Below are 25,397 nucleotides of genomic sequence, written 5' to 3'. Positions count from 1 at the left end.
AAGGAGTCTTAACAAATGGTTTAGATGTTACTGATGTTTTCTGTCAGTAACATGAAAAGTCAGAGGCAGCCTTAATTCAACAATCCCAGACTGTCTGGATGAGATATGGTGTATATGTTAAGTAGAATTCTATGTAGCTATCACAAATCCTGTTATAGAAATGTATTTGTGGGCATGGAAAACATTTGTGATCTAGCACTAAATGGGAAAAAAAGCCCAAAACATAGGCCCCCAAACAGCCTTAGCGTCACTTGATGTCACTACAATTGTAGATCTCCAGGGAGGGGCCTGCTGGTGGGCCTTCACTGTGCCTGACACCAAGAACAGCAGGCTCTGACTTGTATTTTTCATGTAATTACCATTGTTCCTGCTTTAAAATGTATCTATGCTCCTTCTACCCTCAGTTTCAGGATGCAATTAATTATAAAATAGAGGAGGCCTCAAGTCCAGAGTATTACACTGAAGAGTAGATTTTGGGTGAGTGGGTCCAAATTGGCCATGGTATTTCACATTGAGCCAGAAAGCACCATCTGAGCAAATAGACTTTTCTGGAATCATTTTATAGTGCTGATCTCACACTTAAGAGCTTGTCACTCAAATGAGATCATTTCTGTTAATACACATATAAATTTGTGTAAAAAAAATTGACCTTAAAATATAACTGACAGCAAGCATAGGAAGACAGTACGGCAAGCACATGGCCTAAGACTCCAGAGTTCACACCCTGCCCCTGCCGTGTAATAGCCAGGTGATCCAGTGAAGGATACTTGCTTTTTCAACCTTGTTGTTTGTGTAAATTATAACAGGGGTTATAAAGAACCATTTGCTCTAATTCCGAGGCTAAGACCCACATGGGAAGGTGCTTTGTAAAGTACAGAGCTTTATAAATATCAAAGGACTATAATCAGATGATGGTGAAAACGTCTGGGTGTTGGGAGACTTGGGTTCTGGGTAGACAGCAGCTATGACAGATTCTACAGAGACAATCCCGTGAGCTCTTCTGGCCTGAGGGCTCATGGTCAAATGCAAAGTTAGCCTAGGTACATTCTCATGATACTTCCAACATGAAAACTCTATTGTGTTAGAAAATAACCTTTGTGTTTCACTCTCATTTTTAGTTTTTCTCATATCATGAAAGAATGAGTCTTGAGTTTGATTTTCTGGGCTGTATGTGAGAGAGAATATGTAATGGCAGAGGGAAGTTGGAGAGGGTGAGGGAGAGGAGGGGAGAGATGGGAGGACTGGGAGAGGAAACTGGGAAGGGGAAGAATGATAAGATAATACAACCAGGCATCACAAATTGGAAAAGCAGACCACCCAGAATTGAAGGCTCCTGATGATCTGTTTTGAGAAAACAGGAACTGCATGTAAGGGGTGGATGTAGATGCCTTGACAAGCCCTGCTCTTGCTGTGGGAGAAGCCATCAGGCTTCCTTCCTTTCACCTTCAGTTCTACCAAGGGTTGTCTCTGCCACACCAAGTGTTCCCTAGACCTGGACTTGGTGGGGTCTTTTGCTTTCTCAATTTGTTTCTCTGAGAAAGTCTTTGATCTATTTTAGATACAGTGGCTTTGATGAGTGAAGAGCCCCTTGGGAATAGAGACAAATCCACATTGAACTGTGGACAATTTTCTACTGAAATAGATTTCTTTTTACTGTTCTCAATTAAGAGTCTGTCTTCTGGGATTCAGCTTCAAAAGTTGCATTTTCTCCTTATGGATGTCAGAAAACTTGTGTTACATTTAGTATCCAGACAGCAAAAAACCCAACTGCATCTAGCTTCATCTTGCCAGGTGAAGAACAGCAGGACATCAGAGATGATACAATTTGGTTAGGGAGGTCGGACAAGCCAGTGTGTCCAGGCAGAGGCAAAAAAGGATCTTATTAGCCTGAATTATCCTGGAAGGTGAATGCAGAATGTAACTTTATTTCATCCTGCCTTTCCAGGCACACATTCTGAGAAAGAAAGAGCAAAAATTAAATTCACAAAACATGGCACTGTATAAAAGCGTCCTTTCAAGATTTAAGATGGAGAGAGCTGGAGATCCCGGATTCGGCTTCCAGGATCACAGAATGTAAGTGCTGAAGATGACTCTCACTTTGCAAACAATGATTCAGAGGTCCAGAGGGGTTGAGGGACTTGCCTAAAGCCCTCAACTTGCTCAAGATAGAGCCATTGTGACTCAGGTCAATCTTTTCTTTCTACCGCATCCCAGGGTCTGTTGAGTTAAAAAAGAATTTTGAGCCTGAAATATGACATGTCAAAAGCAGTGTTATAAAATGACATCATCAGTCAACTTGACTGGCATCTAAATAAACCTTTGATGTAAGGTTTGAAGAAATAAATGTAAAAACAGATCATCTGAATGATACCTGTTTCAAGACAATAGAACCTCTAAGAATGGGCTGGTTATAACATCTCTCCGTAAGGACATCTGTTGAAGAGTGGAAAATTGAGTCAAGCATGAATTCTAGAGTTGGATCAGACTTGGAGTCAGTTCTGACCCTCTCTCATCCCACCTTTGGGAAAGTTACCTATTCCCTCAAGCCTCAGTGTCTAGGTATGTACAACAAGGAGACACATATTCTCGACCTCTTAGGGCTGCTGTGAAGACTGGATGAAATTAAATACACATAAAGTGCTAAGTACAGTGCCTGACATATTGCACACACCTAATAGACATTCACTATCACGATAATTCCAGTTACTGATTGATAGGGTAACCAAATCCTTTCATTCACTTCTGCGGTATTTTTTGAGCTTCTCTATGCCAGGCACAGAGGATAAAAGGGTGCATGTGATGCAGTGTTTGTCCTTAAAAATAAAAACAGACTGTCCCAAGGCAGTGAAAAAGCTAAGTTGGAGGCCCAAGGAGGGGTACTGGCTATTCTGGAAGGGTTGAAGATATCTTTCTTGGAGAAGGCAAGGTCTGAATAAGTAGCAGTTAGCTAGTTAAAGGTGGTGGAAAGTGAGTAGGGTAGAAAATGGGATCAGGGCTGGAGGGTGACAGGTAAGTGTGAAAGACGGTAGGCTGGGGGTAAGCACTGAGTCCTACCTGCCCTGTTGATGGCTCTTTTAATATGCATTTCGAAAAATTAGTTTCAATGAATTATGTTTCATAGTTTTAGTAAGTGTGCAGATTAAAGGCCGTTGCCAGATTAAAATGTATCCTGTAAGCGATGTGTTCGTATTTTTGGATTGATCATGTGATTCAAAGGTGAACCACACAGAACTCTAATTTGGTTCATTTTAAGCATAAAATCAAAGTTGCACCAAGAAAAAGAAGTATTCACCAAAGAGAGAAAGGGAGGGAGGAAGGGAGGGACAGAGGAAGGAACAGAGGAAAAGGGAACAGGGATGTAGAGGGGCGGAGAAAGGAGGAAGGAAAGGGAAGGAAGGGAAGGCTGTTCGTTTGAAGTGAGAATTTGTCAGTGGAAACTGTTTTCCTTTCCTGCATTATTTGTTTTGAGCAGTTTTCTATATTTAAGATTGACATTTTGTTTTGTAATAAACTGCATAGTTGATACTCATATTCCTATTAATGCTATTGTTAGTGGAAATGTGACTGCTTTATAGGTTTCTGATTCTCAAGGGAGACTTCTGGACTCCCCAAGGAGACTGTCACCTTCCTTCCGCCATTCCTCAGTACTGCTTACAAATCTCCCTACAGCATGGACTACCTTGAGACTATTACCTTCTGTCTTCACACTTGACAGTCAAATCCCCCAGATGCTATGTAGCTACTGTCAGCATTTAGAATATTGTCAGTCACAAAATGGACAGTCATGAAACGTGTGTTAGTGTGTTGAATAAATGACGGACTCCTGACAATGAGTGGCTATTATCTGAGGAAATGTACTCCACTATGAGTTTTGTCTAGCAGTCTATCTTATTTCTAGCTTGATCTAAGAACAATGAATAAAATAAGGACATAATTTAAGAATAATTTGTAATGCTTAGACATACACTTTATCTGATAATCAAGATTTCATCCTGTTGAACCAAAGCCAAGTGTTTAATAAACATGATCACTCAACATCTCTCTCCTTTATCCAATTACAATTCATGTGTTCTCCTTTATCCAATTACGATTCATTTCATTTCTTTTTTTTTTTTAAGGTTTATTTACCTATTTTAGAGAGAAAGAAAGACAGAGAGAGCACAAGAGGAGCAGAGGGAGAGAAACTCAAGCAGACTCTGTGCTGAGGACAGAGCCCAACACAGGACTTGAGCTCATGACCCTAAGCTGAAATCAAATTCGGACACTTAACCGACTGAGCCACCCAGGCACCCCTGAAATTTCTTGAATCCAAAAAGTCGGTATCAATATTTCTAATCTTGCATTTGGGTGTTTTTCACAATATGATGCATGTTTTTGTCTCTTTGATACAGGGTGACTCCAACTGTGAAGATTTGTATTGCCAAGGCTGCTCCAGTCTGACATTTGAGCAACAAAGCAGGATGTATGCAGGACCAAGGTCATGAGGTGGTGGGGGGATTTGACATCAGGTCAAGGAACTCACCTGAGAATGCCAGGGGTTCAGTGAAAGTTGGTTTGCATTTCTAAGCATTTTGGTGCAGAATCCAAAATAAGCTGACTGTCACGGGGAAGGAGTGGGTCATAAAACCAGATGGGTTGGGGCGCCCATGTGGCTCAGTGGGTTAAAGCCTCTGCCTTCGGCTCGGGTCATGATCCCAGGGTCATGGGATCGAGCCCCGCATCGGGGCTCACTGCTCAGCAGGGAGCCTGCTTCCTCCTCTCTCTCTGCCTGCCTCTCTGCCGCTTGTGATCTCTGTCAAATAAATAAATAAAATCTTAAAAAAAAAAACAAAACACAAACAAACAGATGGGTCTGGGCTATCAGCACTGAAAGGTATCGCAAAGTCTGTCCAAGCATGGATTCCCTCTACAATTTCTCCAGCCAGGGCCTGTCATGAGTAGGTTAACAGTCAGCCAAAGGAGCTTAGAGGCTAGGGGGTAAGGCCGGCCCTTTAAGGAATGAAGAGCTGATCAGAAATCAGAGCCTCCAGACAGAGACCTGGATTTTGGAGCCAACTACTGGTCCAAGGGGAAACTCCTCCAAGTTTTCACCTAGAGTAGAAACTAAACTTAGAGCTTGGTTTGCCCTGGGTCTTCAAGGATCAGGGAAGTGGTAGCTTTTGAGTAAAACGTTAGTGTGGGTGCAAAGAACAGACCTGGTTAGTCTGGACAATCATGAGGCTCACATCCTCTGAGTCTGGGGTGTGGGAACCTTGAGAAAGAGACCAATGCCATCAATAATTGTAAACAATCAGGGATTTCAAATTATTAAGGAGCACACGATGTTAGATAAGACAGAAGCATTCAGAGGAGAGAAGATAATTGAATTAGCCAACATTCTTTTTTTTTTTTAATTTTAATTCCAGTACAGTTAACATACAGTGTCACATTAGTTTCAGGTGTACAATATAGTGATTCAACAGTTCCATATATTTCTCAGCGCTCATTAGGTTAAGTGTCCTTTTTTTTTTTTTAAGAATTTATTCTACTTCTTTGAGAGAGTGGGTGGGGCAGAGCAGAGGGAAAGGGACAAGCAGACTCCATGCTTAGCTCAGAGCCCAACATTGTGCTTGACGTGGGGCTTGATCCCAGGACCCCAAGATCATGACCTGAGGCAAAACCAAGAGTCAGATGCTTTAACCAACTGTGTCACCCACGTGCCCAGATAAGTGTACTCTTAATCCCCTTCACCTGTTTCACTGATCCCCTCTACCCACCTCAGCTCTGGTAACTAGCAGTTTGTTCTTTACAGCTAAGAGTCCACTTTTTGGTTTGTCTTTTTTTGTTGATGTTCATTTTTTTTTGTTTCTTAAATTCCACATGAATGCAATCATATGATATTTGTCTTTCTCTGACTTATTTCACTTAGCATTATACTCTCTAGCTCCATCCATGTCATTGTAAATGGCAAGATTTCATTCTTTTTTATAGCTGAGTAATATTCCATTGTGTGTGTGTGTGTGTGTGTGTGTGTATATATATGTGTGTTTATCCATTCATCTATCGATGGACACTTGGTCTGCTTCCATAGCTTGGCTAATGTAAACAATGCTATAATAAACATAGGGGTGCACGTATCTTTTTGAATTAGTGTTTTTGTATTCATCATGTAAATACCCAGCAATGGAATTACTGGATTATATAGTAATTCTATTTTTAATTTTCCCAGGAACCTGCATACTGTTTTCCACAGTGGCTGCCCCAGTTTGCATTCCCACCAACAGTGCACAAGTCCACACCCTCACCAATACCTGCTGTTTTTTGTGTTGTGGATACTAGCCATTCTTACAGGTGTGAGGTGATATCTCATTGTGATTTTGATTTTATTTCCCTGATGATCAGTGATGTTGAGCATCTTTTCATGTACCTGTTGGCCATCTGGATGTCTTCTTTGGAGAAATGTCTGTTCATGTCTTCTGGCTATTTTTAAACTGGATTATTTGGGGGTTTTTTTGTGTGTTGAGTTGTATAAGTTTTTTCTATATTTTGGACACTAACCCTTTATCAGGTATGTCATCTGAAAATATCTTATCCCATTCAGTAAGTTGTCTTTTAGTTTTGATGATTGTTTCATTTGCTATGCGACCTTTTTATTTTGATGTAGTCCCAATAGTTCATTTTTGCTTTTGTTTCCCTTGCCTCAGGAGACATATCTAGAAAAATACTGTGATGATCAATGTCAGAGAAATTACTGCCTGTACCCACTTCTAGAATTTTTATGGTTTTAGTTTTCACATTTAGGTTCTTAATTCATTTTGAGTTTATTTTTGTGTATGGTGTAAGAAAGTTGTCCAGTTTCATTCTTTTGCATTTAGCTATCTAGTTCTCCTACCACCATTTGTGAAAAGATGAATTAGTCAACATTGTAGACTGTCGCGGCCAGTGCGACAAATTGAGAAAGTGAGAGTAAGAGGATGAAGAAAAGAACTTGAGAAGCAGAGAGATGGGGGCAGGAGGAGCACTGAGGAGGATGTCCAACAGTGCTAAGTTTATTCAAAGCATTAAGGCCATATATATAGTGATATTACAATAGGAGAAGCAGTACATTTGTGTCTAGTTAAACAACCACAAGTTCCCATAATAAGTTTCACAGTTAACTATAAGCAGACCTCGTGACACCAAATGCCTGATGCCGGTACAATTGTTCTGTATTGATACAGCAAACCTGAAAGTAATTTATGGGCTGTACTAGGACAGCAAGGACCAGCCATGAACTTTTGACCCCAACCGAATTGTTCTTATTTGTTTAGCAAGCGTGTGGGAAGTCACGTAGGCGAGCACACAATACATAGCACAGACCCTTTCTCAGTGCTGCTCAACTTTTCCCGTCCTAAACCTTTTGTTAGGTTATTCAGACTTTAAAGGAGGCACAAGTCAGGGCCTGGTTTGGTCCTCGTCTCAAGCCTTATTGCGGCCTCCCACAGTAGACAGAGGCAGTTCAATTAATCACAAAAATGAGGGACTTTTTTTTTTTTAAGATTTTATTTATTTATTTGACAGAGAGAGGGAGATCACAAGTAGACAGAGAGGCAGGCAGAGAGAGAGAGGGGGAAGCAGGCTCCCTGCTGAGCAGAGAGCCTGATGTGGAGCTCGATCCCAGGACCCTGAGACCATGACCCGAGCGAAGGCAGAGGCTTAACCCACTGAGCCACCCAGGCGCCCCAAAAAATGAGGGACTTCTAAAAGCATCTGAAAAACTGATAATCAATAGTAACTGGTGCTTACTGAGAGCTTGCTATGTTTTAAGTACTTTACATGTATTATCTCATTTAACCTTCATGACACTTCTGCAAGGACCTAGTATTGCCCTGACTTTACACTTGAGGAATGTGAGATTCTTGGGGAGGTTTAACGACTTTCCCAATGTTACTCAACTGATCAGTGTCTTAACTGAGATTGAAATTCAGGCATTCATGACTCCAGAGCTCACGGTCTGATCCCTCAGCTAGTGATACCAAATAGCTGTTCTGTGACTTAGTTGTGCCACAGACCCTTCTAGATGGGCCACCAACTTTTGGCCCATGTTTACCAGACACTCTTTTCTTCAGCTAAGGGTCTGCAACATGATAGAAATACCATGTCTTGGAGACCCAACTTGTTGTAGTAAGGCACATAGTCTACTGTCAATCCAACACCAAAGAAAGATATGTTTATATGTGAAGGACTTGCTTCCTGACCATATTGGAAGACAAGGTCAATAAATAGTTTTATTCAAATAGCAACTTCATGGAAAGATAGCCAATCGAATAGTGGATACTAGTTGTTACACTCTTCAAAAAAGATATATTTTTAAAATTTATTTTTGAGAGATAGAAGGGGAGGGGTGGCAAGAGAAGGAGAGAATCTCCAACAGACTCCCTGCTGAGTGTGGAGTCTGATGTGGAGCTTGATCTCTCGACCCTGAGATCATGACCTGAGCCAAACTCAGAGTCAGATGTTCAGCTGAGCCACCCAGGTGACCCACTAGTTTTTGAACTTTAATGGTTTTGACAGAGCTACCCCATAATCTCTATAAGTGCTTAGCAAACACACAAAATTTTAACCTACCTCCGTATGCTAGGACCAACCACAGAGATCAAGTAATTATAATGGAAGATCCAGAAACTGAATAAATGGTTGCCAAAGGGAATTTCAACTAAATGAATCTTTATTCCTTAAAGGAGGTGAAGAAATAAGATTATTTACACATTCTTGAGATAGTTCTTTGTTGGCATGTTTCCTTAAGAACCGGTGCAATTTTGCTTTATCAAGAAGATTATAAAATACTTGTTGAAGTGGTTGAAAAATGTTTCAAATGGTTTTTAGCAACAACAAATTTTACTAATTCATAAAAATATTAATAAAGAAATTAAGGGGGAGAAAGGGCTGTTTTGTGCTCAAAATATTCAAAAAATTTTCAGACTTAAAAACATTCCAGTGAGAATGTCCGTCTCTCTGTCCCTTGCTCCCTCTCTCTGACACAGAGATTCTTTGAATTTTTTTTAAGATTTTATTTTTGAGTAATCCCTACACCCAATGTGGGGCTCAAACTCAATGGGGGTATCAAGAGTCACATGTTCTAGTAACTGAGACAGCCAAGCTCCCCACACACACATATGAGTTAAAATTGGAAATAATGCACATGAATTCGTGAAACTTATATTACTATACTCTATTAAGCTTATAGTTTTATACCTAACATATAACTAAAATGTCATTCAGGCCTAACAATAAAATCAATTGGAATTTGGATTTTTGATTTTAGATTTTATTATTAGAAAAAAGGCAGTACATCTATAGGAGAAGGAAGGGAAAAGTGAAGAGAGGAAATCGGAGGGGGAGATGAACCATGAGAAATTATGGACTCCGAGAAACAAACTGAGAGTTTTGGGGAGGCTGAGGGATGCGTGAGACTGGTGGTGGGTATTAAGGAGGGCACAGATTGCATGGAGCACTGGGAGTTATACGTAAACAATGAATCTTGGAACACTACATCAAAAACTATGATGTAATGTATGGTGACTAACGTAACATGATAAAAAAAAAAAATAAAGAACACAAGAAGTGGGGTGGGGCGGGGGAAGACCAATAAAGCACTCCAATTGAGCAGCACAATTTTCAGTACTATTCTTTGGAAAGAGAAAATAAGGGTATTCGCCATGAAGAATCCAAGAGATCTCAATCACCTTTGAGAATAGAGGGAAAATGGTCAAAACAACCCATTTGGCAACCCACGCCAGCCACCTGGAGTTCACCCATCCTCATCCTGTCCCCTGCCTGTCCATTTCCCCTAGAACATGCTGCACCTGCTTCTTATAAACTCCAAAGTGAATCCTGTGGCTCAGACAACATAGATGGGGTTAAAAGTAAACCCTCCAAGGTCAGACAGCCGTGAGTTTGAGTCCTGGTTCTGGCCCTGATCACCTGGGGGACCTTGAACAAGCTATTTAATTTTTCAGGGACTCAGTTTCCTCATCTATGAAATGGGAATAAGATTAACAATTGCACTCACAAAATAGCAGAGTTATGTGATCAGTAAATATTAGCTAGATATCCTTACTCCCAGAAGGCAAGTGCCTAGGAGGGTGTATATTTGTTACATTTTTGAATTTCCCATATTTAACAGAGTGCCTTGCCTAAAGAAGTGACTGATGAGGGTTGATGAATTCTGGCTGCCTCCTGCAGCTTGTTGGTGGTAACTATAGACACAACTCAGGAGACGTCTGAATATGGGAGGGAATGGAGTAGCTGAAGGCCAGTCTGTTCTCACTGACTTGCATGATCAATGGTTTGGGGTTTCTTTTTCCCTGGAAGATGTCTCATTTCCTTTCTATAAATTTGCTTTGTAGTCATTTGGTACTCTCTGACTCTTGATTAATAAATCATGGATTCTCCAAACTGGGTCTTAGGTCTCATGGATCCAACCTCTCACTAGCTTCAAAGGCCTATGAAGAGTTAACTGTGAAACTCCCTCCTCCTGCCCCCTTTCTTTTCTAACCCCTCTTGCTATAAATTACCAAACATTTGGATGTTTGGTAAATCGAAACCTAAAGAACTTTTTCATATACACATACCATTTTAAAAAGCCAAATTCCAACATAATTTGCACAAACTAATTATTTTCAAATTTCCTATCATTAAGCTCCATTTTCACATTGCTCCCCTTCTCAAAAGCTAGTCCTCTCTGTTCATTATAGAAATTAGATGTCTGGTAGAATCATTACACATTTCATGTAGAAAATGAGACATGAGAAACACTTCCTTCTGAGTTAGTACAAGTTCCATTTAGGGCAAAAAATTGAAGGGCCAGTATACTCTCTCTTAAAGACCAATACTCCTTCTTCCTTAGATGACTTTTCCTTTTCCTTTAGGAGTTGGTGTCAATGCCGCTTCCTCCTGGAAGCCTTCCCTGACTTCTACAAACTGGCTTAGGTGTCTTTCATACAAAAATAACTGCTAAGAGTGCCATGCATTGTGTTAGGTTCTCTACATTCATTATCTGAATTATTCCTCAAACTATCCTGAGTGGTACTATTATAATCTCTATTTTGTACTTGAGAAAGCTGAGTATAGGGCAGGAAAGTAAGTTGGCAGAACAGACTTTCAAACACAGGCAACGTGACTTCAGAGCCCTTGTTCCTAACTACTGTGATATCTTGCCTCCCAGAGCACTCCATACTTTTCCTGTCACCACACTTGCAGTACCTGCCCAATGTCCATCCCCTCTTCCAACTTCATGGCAACTTTCAGTTTAACTACACAGTCTCCATTCCTGGGCCCCCAGGTAAAACACATGGGGCACTCTCTCTCAGTCAACAAACACATCCCCTCCAGTTGCTCATAGTGATTGGTTCAGTGTAGGCCCAGGTGCTAGGCTGGAAAATCTTGGGACTTTTGCTCACATGCAGGGAATGCTGGGACACAGATTCCTTCCTCCCCACAGTGGTTGAGGATGTAGCCTGCAGCTTCAGACTTCGTTGAAGCCATCTGGGAATCATAAGTGAGTTCTGATGACCAAGGAGCCCATATCATGGAGGCAATGCTGAGAAATGAAGAGAAAGAAGTGCTGGGTCTGGTCACATGTTTTGGGCTGCCTGGACCAAACTGTGCTGAAGCCAGCATACCTCTGAAGGCACAGGCATATATAAATTTCTTTTGTAGCTGGGTCTCCTGGATGTCTCAGTTGGCTAAGTGTCCAACTCTTGATTTCAGCTCAGGGGCTAGAGATCGAGTCTCAAACTGGGCTCCATGCTCAGCGGGAGTCTGCTTGAGATTCTCTCTTCCTCTGCCCCTCCCTCTGCTTGTGCTTACATGCACGCTCTCTTTCTATCAAATTAATAAATAAATCTTTAAAAATAAATTTCCTTTATTAATGCAGTTGGAGTTGGATTATGTTACTTACACTGGAAAGCTTCTTAACTCATCAGTATTACACATCATATTTTTCTTGCTTATTTAATTGCTTCTCTCCCCCAACAATTGCTAAGATCTTTGAGGAGAGAAACCACTCTATTTTGTCACTATTACATTACCAGCACTTGATTCCCAATAGATGTTGCATGAATGTTTGCTGAATTAATTTTTAAAAAATGAATGGGAAATTTTAGTTGGTCAGGTGTGACCTGAATCAAACTTTTAGTTCACTTAATGAATTTCATGCCATGTATGGGTGTTTGAAATTTTCAGTGAGGACCTAAAAGTTTGGGGCAGCTAAGCCAGGTAGAGATTGAAATGAAAATTCTGACTTCTAAAATGATTTAGTACCACATTAGCTAAGGTATCCATTGAATAGATTTTTCCATCCTTAAAACAAAAATATAAAATCCAAACAATTGCAAATAAGAGATCCCCACTGAAATAAAATGATAATCAAATACTTTGAATAAAAATATAAATACTACATTAAAGAATCAAAAGTAATGGTGTACAATATATACTTGGAGTAGGATACCGTTTACCTGACAGTCTTCCTTTACATTTTGTTTTTAGTCTAAAACAATACATCAAAAAATCCCCCCAAACCCAGGATAAACTTAGAAGCATTTATTAAAGCAACCATCAATTTCACTGCCATCATCTTTTGAGGCCCGAAACATCAAAGATTTACTGATGTCATCTATAAATAGTAATTTTCATGTGAATTATAGTTAAAATGTACATTCAAGGCACCCCAATGGCAGTGAGATGAGCCTCAAAGAACTCTTGGGGGTCATGCAGTCTATTTCCTCAACTACTAATGAGAAACCAGAAAACCTAGTTAAAAAAAAAAAAAAAAGGCTCACCTGTGTTTAATCCTAAGGATTCAACAAGCATTTGTTGGTTGCATGCTCTATGTCAGATTTGGCGTTAGATATTGAAAAATAAAATATCTGTTCTCAAGAAGGTTACAGCCTTCTTCTGTTTGGGAAAACAAATGTATGCAAACACACACCAACTAGTTGATTGGTTCTATCACTGAGATGTAACATCAGATTCCTTGAAGGTGAAAAGGATCAGTCAATTCTGGGGGTGAGGGGTTTGTGGAAGTTGTTTTCAGAACAGGAGGTTCCTGGGTCTTGAAGATTCGCCAGATGAGCAGGGGAGAGGGAAGGAAGGGGGAGTGGAGGATGCTTGGCTTGGGCTAGTGGTCCAGGAAAAGGAATTTCTGTCATTGCAAAGGTCATGAAAAGAAACATAGAGCCAGAAAGAGTTGCCAGAGTCAAGGAAATGTGAATAGATTAGTAGCTAGAGCTGAGGCTCGGAGGGAATCAAGACTGTCCTTCACACTATGCTGTGCTAAGGAGTCTGAACTTTATCCTCAAGCTAATTACGAGTTTTCTGGCTATGGAATAATAGAATAAGGTGTGCATTTTGGTGAGCTGACTTCACAGATGGGATCGAGGGCTGGCATGTGCAGGAGTTGGTAGACTGGAAGCAGATACAGAAGGTGAGAGGAAAAGAATGAATGAGGATTCTGACTTGAGCAAAAGGATGAATGGTGTAGAATTAATCAGAAGTGGGAATACAGAAAATAGTGGTTTTGTGGGAAAGTGGTGACTGGAATCTGTTTTGAGTGTATGAGGTATAAGTGCTTGATGAACGTGCGAGTAGAAATCTCCAGGAAAATTCTGGTCAAGATAGCATTGTGAGTTCATGTTCCAAAGCACCCTTTCCCCACTCCAAACACAGAGCAGTGATGGAAAGAATATACCTAGAGAAACTTGAAAAGACATTGCTACCTCAAAAGTAAGATAAATACAACATTGGACCAGATTTAGAAAAGAATATAAAATGATAAGGAGGACTGAAGCTGTGGCCTCCTGGGCTCAGGGTATGGAAGCAGGTGGAGATGGAGTTTATGTCTTGTGGGGTAATGAGGACTAAAAGAACTTAGGCAAGATAGAAATAGTGAGCCATTCTCACCCTTAGAAACCAGGATCTGGTTTTAATTCCTGCATGAATGGAAACTGAGAATAGGTCCAACTATCCTGCCACTTGAGCCCCACCTGATACGAGCTTTATAGCTAGAGAGATTGGGAGATGCAAATATAGCTTACAACCAGTACCTGGTCCAAGTCATCCTCTGGCTCAAGGACCGGTTATAGGCTTATTCATATGACTGGTTTGGGCCATATCTGAAGTAACTTGAAATATACCTGTGCTCTTGCGCTTACCCTCTTGCTCTCTGATGATCTATCATGAGAGGACCATGAACCAGGTATGGGCTGTCCCTTAGCCTAGGCTCCTGAATGGAAAATATTAAGCCAACCACATGCCCTAAGTACCTTTGGTCCCAGAGGGATGAGAGACACCTGGAGCAGACCTAAAACCAAAATGGTACCTGGAGCCCAGAAGCTGGTTCCTAGGACCTAGAGTCCAGGCAAGCCCAGCCAAGTGGCAGCCTGCCAGCAACCTCACATACTTGAGACTAAATGGCCATGTTTTTAAGCTACTGAGTTTTGTTGTACAACATTGTTGTGGTAATAGTTGCTAACACTTTATACTTTGTCACATTTGTTTTCTTCACATGTTTTGAGAATATTGGTTTACAGGCTTATTTTGAATGGGAATTCGTCTTTATTTTCTGTGCTCATTGCCACCTGTGTAATAAATTTCAGAAGGCTCCATGCAGGCCCCCCTATGTCCAGAGTCAAGTCTTATTGACTCTTCAGGTCCTGCGCTAGAGTATGTGGTTGGCCTCACCTTCCCATTTGGGGGCCCAGGCTGAGGGACAACAGATATCTGGGTCGTTTCCTCTCATGTCAGATATTCACAGAGTGGGAAGACAAGCCCAAGAGCATAGGTATATTTCAAGTTGCTTCAAATATGACCAAAGTGGACAAGTCAAAATCAGGAGGCAGAGAAGTATACTCCACCCACCATGAGGCCACAGTAAAGGTATGAACATATAATCCTATTCCAGGGATGTTTTTAGAAAATCATACAAGTGGGATGCCTTGGTGGCTCAGTGGGTTAAGCATCTGCCTTCAGCTCAGCTCATGATCCCAGAGTCCTCATGTTGACTCCTTGCTCAGCAGGGAGTCTGCTTCTCCCTCTCCCTCGCCTGTACCCCTGCTCTCTCTCTCTCTCTCGGAAATAAATAAAATCTTTAAAAAAAAAAAAAAAGGAAATCATACAAACACCTACAATGAATTTCATGCCAGTGAATTTGGAATTCTACATGAAAGGAAAAGGTTTTGAAATATTTGGTAAGCAATTGGAAATTTGTGTCTGGAACTCAGAAAAGTCGAGGCAGGAAACAGAGGTCATCAGAAATAAATAGCTGCTGAAGTCTTCAAGGCAGAGCAGATGGCAAGATCCTTAGGAGTGTCCCGATTCTGAAGCAAGGTAGATAAGGAGGAGCCACATTGAAAACCAAGAGTAGAGTAGACTTAGTGAGTGAATCAGAGACCTGTCGACACCTATCAGGGGGGAAAAGAAACGTTCAAGAAGTTAAGTGTCAACAAAAGAGAAGTTAAATGAATTAAGAATGGCGTGCAAAGTGCCCCCTGGAGTTGGCTCTTTGAATGGCTCAAATGACCTTTGTTATGTCAGGGCCAGCGCCACCGTGTGGCTGCAGACCCGTGGCCACTCTGAAGAGGGAACAGGTCCTGGAAATGGACGCTGTAGGTGTAGATGACTTCAGAGGCTTGGCTCTGATGAAGAGAAGAGTTTAGGAAGTAAAGGAAGAATCTACAGGTAGAGAGAGAGAAATAGTAGATGAGGGGGGCACATGAGAGCAGGAAGAGGTGGGGTTTGAGAACCCAGCTGGGAGTTGAGGCCGGCACACCAGATAAGGTGCCTCTTCCTGTGGTAATTAGGGGAAGTGTGAGGCCAGGTGCTAGGAAAGATAAGTTTAGAGGGATAGGAGCAGGGGAGACCACAGGAACTTGAGGGGATTCCTGCCAGATAACCTCTGATTTTTTTGTAGAGAAGGAGACGAGGCCATCTGCTGAGAATAAGAAGGTGGGTGTCAAGCAGGGTTCTTGAGAGGGTCAGGAGAAGCTGCTAGGAAAATGGGGAAATGGGCTGCCCAGAGCATGCACAAGGACTCTGAGAGAGTCATGAGGCCCCAGAGAATTAGCTATGATTTGCGCTGGGACCATAACCCTGGGGTCTGACTTGTGAGCATTTTCCTTACAGCACATTAAAATTTGGGATTCTAGGATCTTATTAAAATTTATAAAGATTCCATGAGCTCTACTTTCTCCATAGAAGATATAAAGTAAAAGGTAAGGATTATCTTTTAAGCTGTCCACATTCCCATGTTCTTGCAGCATTGTAGGCTTAGTTTTAAAATTCATATTCTTTGTTTTTTCAGTCTTGAGGTTTTCATTCAGTGAAACTACAGTTATTGGAAAATAATATTCAACTTGAGATGTGCTTATTTTGAACACATTCCATCAGAATCTTAATGGAACCTTATGCTCCATTGTCTTGGACTTAGAAAAGTCGTAGAACCCTTCTAGACTTCAGCTTCTACTATATGGATACTAAATATTTCGATTGTATGTGATTGGAAATCTACAACTTTTAACATCTATAGAACAAATCAACTTAATGGGCAATCCAAGAATTCACTACAACATAGGAGCAATCAGCAAAGAACATTTTTCCAGTTCGGCAAAAAGTCTTTGCAAATAAAAGATCCCATAAAGTTATTTGCACTTCTGCTGCTCTTTTTAAGCAAATCTTTCTGAATATTAATATGCACTATTATGTGCTAAGAAAGCACATTCAAGATAAAGAAAAATTTAAGCTCAATGTATAATGTATTGCTTCAATGAAAGATGTAAATAACTAAAATGGAAAGAATGACTGGGTTTTAATCTTGAATAAAAAATGTAGTGTGGTCAAAAACACCAATGAAAATGGCTAGTTATTTATAAGAAGGAATAAAATAAAATTTTGCCAATCTTGAAAGACTGTAATATCAACAGATAACACCACACAGGAATAAGACCATACTGTGAAACCTCACCAATCTTGATATACTTATTTGGAATTTGTAACAATTTTGACAAAAGCTTAACGCAAGTTTACCTTTTCACCATTATTAATCAAATTATAGTATAAACAATAGTCACAAAGTTAATGTTTAAATTACTTTAGAGAACAAATTATGTTCAAATATCTTGAGCAGACCATACTTAGTAACAATGTACATATGAATCATAAACAATTTAATCTATCCCTTAAGGTAGTTCTCTTCAAGATTTCTACTATTTTTGTACTTGTTTGATCTTAAAAATAAAACCATCTCCTTAGAGATATTCCATCATTCAGATTTTAAATTAATTTTACTAGGCTCTTCCCTACCTAGCCAAATTGTTATTTCATATAAAATAATTGAAGATTATTTTGCCTTTGTTCAATTCGGTTTTCTGGTTTACCTTAAAAAAAAAAAACAAAAATAGGAGGTAATAAATATATTGAATAATTATGATGAAAATTACTACAATTTGATGAGCTTCTCCTAAGTGATAGGAAATATGTGAAGTATTTTATTTTATTTATTGGGGATGGCAGAGGGAGAAGGAGAGAAAGGATCACAAGGAGGCTCCACACCCAGTGCAGAGCCAGATGTGGGGCTCGATGGACTGAGCCACAGGTGTCCATGAAAGGGTTTGCTTTAAGTTAGGTGAAACTGATGAACAGATAAATTAGCTCCTCTAGCTTTTGCTTCCATTTCAGTTGCATTTGAATACTCATTCATCTATTCATTCAGCAGACATTTACTGAATGCTGACTATGCCCTGGGAATACTAGTGTGAACATATGGACAACGATGTACCTCTGAGGTAATCCAATATTTCAAAAAGTGATCCAGCTACAAATGTGTATGTGTACATATATGTACATATGTGTATATGTATGATCACTGATTTATATATATTTGTAGCTGATCAATGTGAAAGTTGGAAATTCAGACATATTTTAAAGATACATATTTATATCATGCATCCAAAATGTATCTGAATTTCTAACTTTCACATTTTCCGTGTGTTTATTCTGTATTCAATAGTGTTTGTATGTATTTCATGTTAGAGTTTTTGAACCAAAAGGGACCTTGGAAATGACCTAGTCTAAAATTGGTCATTTTACGGTGAGGATTCTCACACCCAGAAAAGTCAGGGTCCTGCCCTCCATCAGACAGACACATCTCACAGAACCGGCCTTAGGGTCCGATTCCACTGGTCACCAGACGGTGGCTTTGCTCACATCAACATGTTTCATCTCCAGAGCAAATGAATGACAAAGCCAAATGAAACAGGAAACCAAAGTAAATCCCTCTCATCTATGTCACTACAAAAGACATGCATTGAAAGCAAAAACAAACTCATATTTTATTTTATTTTTTAAAAACAGGTCGATCTGAAATGTCCAGGTGTAATATGTCTGAAGCTTGATAGGAGAGCAATCACCGACGTTTCGGGATTGGAACGGAGCTCCTGGTCATCCACCTGATAGCTCTCAGGTCATGATGAGGGAATTGCTGTTTATCTCGAGGTGCACCCTGTTCTCCAAACTGAGACTCAAGGGCCACATTTCTGTTTTCTAAGGCCCTTGCCTCTCCACTGAACTTGGAAAGAGGCTCCAGTACCATCCTGAGAATCACAGTCATTTGTAGAGGGCTAGAACAATCTCAGACTGATCCTCTGAATTGTGCAACATCAAATGGAATAAAATAGTGGGGTTTTTTTGGGCAGAACAGGTGAAGCAGCTCTCAATCAGAGGTCTCTTTCAAAATGCTGTTTAAACACTAAAGAAACAGAAACACTCACTGACAGAAACCTAAGCTTTTAAGGACTTAAAAGCTATTTCTTTATTTAAAAAAAAATCCCCAAAACAAAAACAAACAAACAAAAACAAACAAAACTTTTCATGCAGATCTCAAGAAAAATCCCATCTCCAAGGATGAAGACAGAGCATCTGGTGTCCATAGAGCACCATTAGTTCTTTATAGGATCCTAACATTTTAGTGGACTTGCTCAACAGCACAATGGTTAGTCTGGGAAAACAAAGTCTATTCTTTATCAAGTATGGGAGAGAATATGAAGGGACTCAGAAGACCAAACCATAGAAGCCAATTATTCTTCTCAAAAAACAAGCTTATTCTCCCATCATACCCAAAGGCTTGGTTTTCAGAGCAAGTGTCATCCACGGAAGGCTATCCTAAGGGTTGTTTCATACATTTTGCTTTCCCTGCTCTGCATTTTTGGGGCCTCTTCTTCCATTACTAATCCCCTTTCCATTTATTCAGTATTTCCCTGGATTGTTAATTGCTAGAAGCTGTTGTTAACAAAGGTGAAGAAGACCTGGTCTTCCTCTAAAGAAGCTCAGGGTCATAGCCATAAAGAAGCTCTACCGTGATGATTCCCAAGTTCAGTGAGCGCAAAAATCAGCTGGGGAGTGCTAGAAAATGGAATTATCCCAAGCCACATCCTGAAACCTTCTGATTCAGGAATCTGAGGTGAAGTTCAACCATGTCCACTTTATAAAAACACCCCTGAGTGATTCTGATATAGGTGGTTCCCAGATGCCATTGTTCAACCCACTGGTCTGGTGGGAGACAAGATTTTTCATGCTCATTTGAATCTCAGTTTACCTTCAGCTCCCAGCTTTCCATGCTACCTTCTTTCCTTCTGTGGCCTTCTTTCTATACTCTCATGACACTGGCCATCTCCCACTTTCTGTCTTTACTGTGGCTCCTTTCTGGAATGCCTTGCCTCACCTAACAGACTCCTGGATGGGGGACTGTCTGGCCCTAATTCGTATTCTTCGCAGTGTGTAGCACAGTGCCAATTATTAATAATCATGCAGGTCTTCCTTCCTGGACCAAAGGGTTCAGTTCTAAATGGAGAGTTGTTTTTTAAAGCTGACACAATGAAGTGTACTGATACAACAGAGAAAGGAGGATGTTTCTGGGGGTGGAATGCTAGGCTCAAAACTTCATAAGTAGAATAAACATGATGTTTGGGGAGACACTAAATAGCTTGGCTGAAATGGAACAAAAGGGACTGCATAAGGACAGAAGAGAAATGAGTGGGTAAATGGGAAGTGGTGGTAGCACAGATAGTTGCTGGAAGGTACTGGCTGCCCGCCAGAGAGGAAACAGAGATGGTCAGAGATCGAGGTATTGGACTGATCCCTGTGCAAACTGACTACCACTCCTTCCCCTCCAATGTTCTGTCCTGCCTTGGTCTCCCTGCCCTCTCAGCTTCTCCTTCACTCAAGGAGCTCTTTGTGTTCAACCTGTGTTCCCCATTCTCATATCATGGCCTGGAACCTCTCTAAAGGTCCTAGGCTGGGGAAACTATAGAGTTTCCCATCTCTCTTCTGTCCTTCTTGCCTCTCAGCCTGCTGGGTTTTGGCACCTGGGGCAGAGAAGAAGCAACAGGGAGCATGGGGAGGCCAGCCTGGAGGGTTCTTGCTGAATTCCAGATGGGCATAGGGGTCTTTACCTGGGAGATGGGGAGAAGTGGAGACGTGTGAGACATGTTCTGAAGGTGGAAGCAGAGCTTGGTGAGAACAGCTAAGGGAAGCAGAGGGCAAGTGTGATAGGGCTTTGTCATTCCTAAAAAGGAGATACTTAGCACAAGGTTGGGCTGAGGATTAAATGACATGATGCCTTCTCCAGGTTTATAATGTGAATGCAGGTTACAGTTGCTGCTGCTGGAGGTGGGGAGGCCTGAGCATGACCTGGAAGCCCTGTAGCCCATTTCTGCTAAGGAGTTCAAAGCGTCTTCACTGGTGTGATTCAGTCCTTCCTAACCACACCATCCTCCCTCCTCTCCTGTACTGTTCCCTTCTCCTCCCAAGTCCCAGTTCAATCCTCAACTTCTCTCAAAGATCTTGACCAGAGAAGTTTTGGTTGGCTGATGATCTGTATGTGTCCACAACCTTCATCCTATGAACCGCCCGAGTGGGACTCAGAAGAGGTGGCAGGCAGGGGACTTATGGGACATACCCAAGGAACTCCATCCTTTTTGTGTTGAAGGAGGTGATCATCCAGGAGTGCTCCTTGACACTGTCCTCTAAAGAATTGCCAAGCCTGCTTTTTCATCACAAATTTGGTTCATTATAACAAACATCATAGGTTTTGGGTTTTGTGGGATTTTTTTAATCTCATAATTTGTTAGAAATTTTTCTAACAAAATATAAATATAGAAAATGTGTGGTAATGTGAGACAGGAATCCATCAAAATCCTTGCGGAGAACACAGGCAGCAACCTCTTCGAACTTAGCCGCAGCAACTTCTTCCCAGAAAATTCGCCAAAGGCAAGGGAAGTAAGGGCAAAAATGAACTATTTGTACTTCATCAAGATCAAAAGCTTCTGCACAGCAAAGGAAACAGTCAACAAAACCAAAAGACAACTAACAGAATGGGAGAAGATATTCACAAATGACATATCAGTTAAAGGGCTAGTATCCAAAATCTATAAAGAACTTACCAAACTCAACACCCAAAGAACAAATAATCCAATCAAGAAATGAGCAGAGGACATGAACGGGCATTTCTGCAAAGAAGACATCCAGATGGCCAACAGACACATGAAAAAGTGCTCCACATCATTTGGCATCAGGGAAATACAAATCAAAATCACAATGAGATACCACCTCACACCAGTCAGAATGGCTAAAATTAACAAGTAAGGAAATAACAGATGCTGGCGAGGATGCGGAGAAAGCAGAACCCTCCTATACTGTTGGTGGGAATGCAAGCTGGTGCAACCACTCTGGAAAACAGTATGGCGGTTCCTCAACAAGTTAAAAATAGAGCTACCCTAGACCCAGCAATAGCACTACTGGGTCTTTACCCTAAAGATACAAATGCAGTGATATGAAGGGCACTTGCACCCAAATGTTTACAACAGCAATGTCCACAATAGCCAAACTATGGAAAGAGCCTAGATGTCCATCAACAGATGAATGGCTAAAGATGTGGTACACACACACACACACACACACACACACACGAATATTATGCAGCCATCAAAAATATATATATATTTTTTTGCCATTTGCAATGACATGGATGGAACTAGAGGGTATTATGCTAAGCGAAATAAGTCAATCAGAGAAAGACAATTATCATGATCTCTCTGATATGAGGAATATGAGGGGCAGAGTGGGGGGTCAGAGTGGTAGGGAGGGGAAAATGAAACAAGATGGGATCGGGAGGGAGACAAACCATAAGGGACTCAATCTCAGGAAACAAACCGAGGGTTGCTGGGCCCGGGGGGAGGGATGGGATGGCTGGATGATGGACATTGGGGAGGGTATGTGCTATGGTGAGTGCTGTGAATTGTATATGACTGATGATTCACAGACCTGTACCCCTGAAGCAAATAATACATTATATGTTAATAAGAGAATAAATAAATAAGTAAGTAAATAAGTAAATCAATAGAAGAAAATGTATGGTAAAATACAAATAAAACTTACCATCCTAACCATTTTTAAGTGTGTAGTTCAGGGGCATTAAGTGCATTCACATTATCACTCAAACATTACCACCACCCATCTCCAGAACCCTTCACCTTTACAAACCTGAAACTCTGTAACAATTAAGCACCAACTCCCCATTCACTCTTCCTCCTAACCCCTGGCAACCTCCATTCTATTTCCTGTCTTTATGCCTAGTTACTCTAGGCAACTCTTAGAAAAGGAATCATACAGTATTTGTCTTTTTGTAGTGGCTTTTTTCACTTAGCATAATGTTCTCAGTTCATTCATACTGTATAGTGTGTTTCAGAATTTCCTTCCTTTTTTAGGGCTGAATAGTATTCCATCGTTAGTATGTACCACATTTTGTTTTTTCCATTCATCCATTGATGGACACTTTGATTACTTCTACCTTTTGGCCATTTTGAATAATACTGCTGTGCACCTGGGTCTACAAATATCTATTTGAGTCCTTGCTTCCAGTTCTTTTGGGCATATATCCAGAAGTACTATTGTTAGATCATATGATAATTCTATGTTTCGTTTTTTTAAGGAAGCACCATGTTGTTTTCCATGGTGGTTATATCATTTTGCATTCTTACCATCAATGCACAAGGTTCCGATTCTTCACATCTTTGCCAACACTTGTTGTTTTCTGCTTTTTAACAAACATTTTTATTTTTATAATATTCATCTTAGTGGGTACGAAATGGTATCTCACAGTAGTTTCGATTTGCATTTCCCTAGTGATTAAAGTTGTTGAACATTTTTCCATGCTTTCTGGCCATTTGTAAATCTTCAGAGGATGTCTATTTGAGTACTTTGCCCATTTTTGAAGTGGGTTGTTGTTTGTTGTTGAGCTGCAAGCATTCTTTATATATTCTGGATATTAATCCCTTACAAGATATATGACTTACAAATATTTTATCCCATTCTGTGGGTGGTCTCTTCACACGGTTGATAATGTGCTTTGATGCACAAGTTTTAAAATTTAATGAAATCCAGTTAATCTATATATTCTTTTACTGACTGTGCTTTTGCTGTCATAGCTATGATTTATGTTTTTAAAACGATTTTATAACTCAAATGCTGAAGCCAAAATCCTCTCCATTTTTCAGTTGGAGAAATTATTATGCACAGAAACTGATGGATTTACTCTACACCAGCATAATCTGGGTTCTCTTTAGCAACCCTTACTTGCCCTGCAAGAAGACAAGGCAGGTACCTTGTTGAGAGGTGGAGCAAGTCCCTAGGGACCCTGTAGTTTGATCAACCCTTCAAGTGCTGTTTTTTGTCTTTTTCTCTGCTAGTCAGGTAAAAGTTTCTCCCTGATGTTCGAAAGAAGGCTTCTGGAATGGAGAGTCTAAAATATTTTAGAATGTATTCCTTTTGGGGCACTACGTTTTTCTAGAGCAGAATTCCCTATTTAGAATGAATCAATGGGTTGTTTACACCATACTACCAAATCCTCAGGAGAGGAAATCTGAAAAGCTGCAACCACCGCCCAGGCAGAATTGTAGTGCTTTTGGTGTGCTAGTAAGCACATGGTCATTTTTCATTTCATCGTTGTGGAAGAAGTCGCTCTGCACCTCCCTCTCCACAGTTCCACTCACACTTAGTTTATGTTTTAAAGCAATGAAGCAACAAATGGGTCTGATTAGGGGTTTCTGAAAGGGGGGGAAAAACCCCACACTGGGACTACATGATCAGCCACAATGAAAGAACTTTCTAAGAAGCCACTCAATAGTCCCGCCTCCTTCAATATGATCAATTTCAGATCAGTTTCAGGGGTGGTGGGTAGAAGGGTGACTTATTCCAACCGAGGGGAGTGTAGTGGGGTTTTGATCTCTGTCTCTTTTGGAGGTCTAAGAGTTGTAATGCTGCTCTGAGTTCTGTAAGGAGAGCATCTCATGGTGATTGCTGATTTAGCAACAGCTCTCCCCGGGTGACAGTGAGCGCGCTCGCCTGTGTCCCGTTTTCCCTTTGGGCGTGAACAAGCGCACCTGAAATCTTTGAATGCCTAGGACGTTCTCGCTTTGGTTTAATCTTCTGACCCTCCATGCCTCCAGAGACGTTTGGGGAAGGGACAAGCTTACTCCGCCACCGCCGTGACGCTGTTGCTCCTCAACTCTCTCACCGCACGTTCTAGACACTTTGGGGTCTAGAAACAAGCCCAGCAACAGCACCGTCGCGCACACCACGGGTGAACATTTGACCGCCCGGGAGACGCTTTCTTCCGACTTCGTTCCGCCGCGGGTCGGACGAGGCAAAGGGAGCCCTGGGGCCAGGCACCGGGAGCCCTGGGGCGAGGCACCGCGCGGAGGAGAGACTGGGCGAGAGAGCGGCGGGGCAGGGGCGAGCGCGGACCCGAGGGCGGGGCGCCCGCGGGAGGGCGCGAGGGGGCGTGGGCGCGGCGGCCCGCGCGCCCCGGCGGGCCAGGGGGAGGGGCGCTGGCGGGAGCGGCGCCTCCCGCCCGGGGTGAGCGGCGCGCGCGGCAACCCCGCGGCACAGAGCGCCGAGCTGGGAGCGCAGGCCGGCGGTGGAGGCGGCGAGGGAGGGCTAGAGCGCAGACGTCCGACGCGCGGTGCGGCTGCCATGGGCGCGCAGTGACCGGCTGTTCAGCGCGAATTTTCTCGGCGGCGCGGAGCTCCTTGACTGGCCGTGCGTTCCCTCGGTCACCATGAAAGGTAGGGCGGCGGCGGGCTGCGCGGGGCTCCGGGCCAGCAGGGCGGGCTTCGGGGCGCGCGGGAGGGGACGGAGGTGAAAGCCTGCGCTTAACTTTCTCCGGGCGGAGGGCCAGAGGAGCGCGGCGCGGGGTTCGTGCGTGCACCGGTGGGACGCTCCTCGGTTCCGGAGTTGGGCAAGGCAGGAGACCTAGATGTTCGGGGTTTTGGAGCGTGCAAGTAATCCCCTCCCCATCGTGTCTCTGCAAAGTAGTTTGGAGCCCTAAG

The 25,397-nt window shown here is 41.8% G+C and overlaps 1 protein-coding gene across 1 annotated transcript in view; it reads left to right on the top strand.

Moving 5' to 3' along the window:
* Positions 1-24,938: 24,938 nt before the first annotated feature.
* Positions 24,939-25,397, top strand: part of COLEC12 (collectin subfamily member 12) — a 192,872-nt gene continuing 192,413 nt past the window's right edge. Inside the window, exon 1 of the mRNA XM_032859803.1 lies at positions 24,939-25,133. Coding sequence (XP_032715694.1) covers positions 25,127-25,133 — 7 coding nt within the window. The 5' untranslated portion in view covers positions 24,939-25,126. The remainder of the gene's footprint in view (positions 25,134-25,397) is intronic.

Source organism: Lontra canadensis, unplaced genomic scaffold (genome assembly GCF_010015895.1).
Source record: "Lontra canadensis isolate GAN:19392208 unplaced genomic scaffold, GSC_riverotter_1.0 scaffold17, whole genome shotgun sequence".
NCBI classification, from domain to species: Eukaryota; Metazoa; Chordata; class Mammalia; order Carnivora; family Mustelidae; genus Lontra; species Lontra canadensis.
This window is presented reverse-complemented; position numbering and strand designations above follow the sequence as displayed.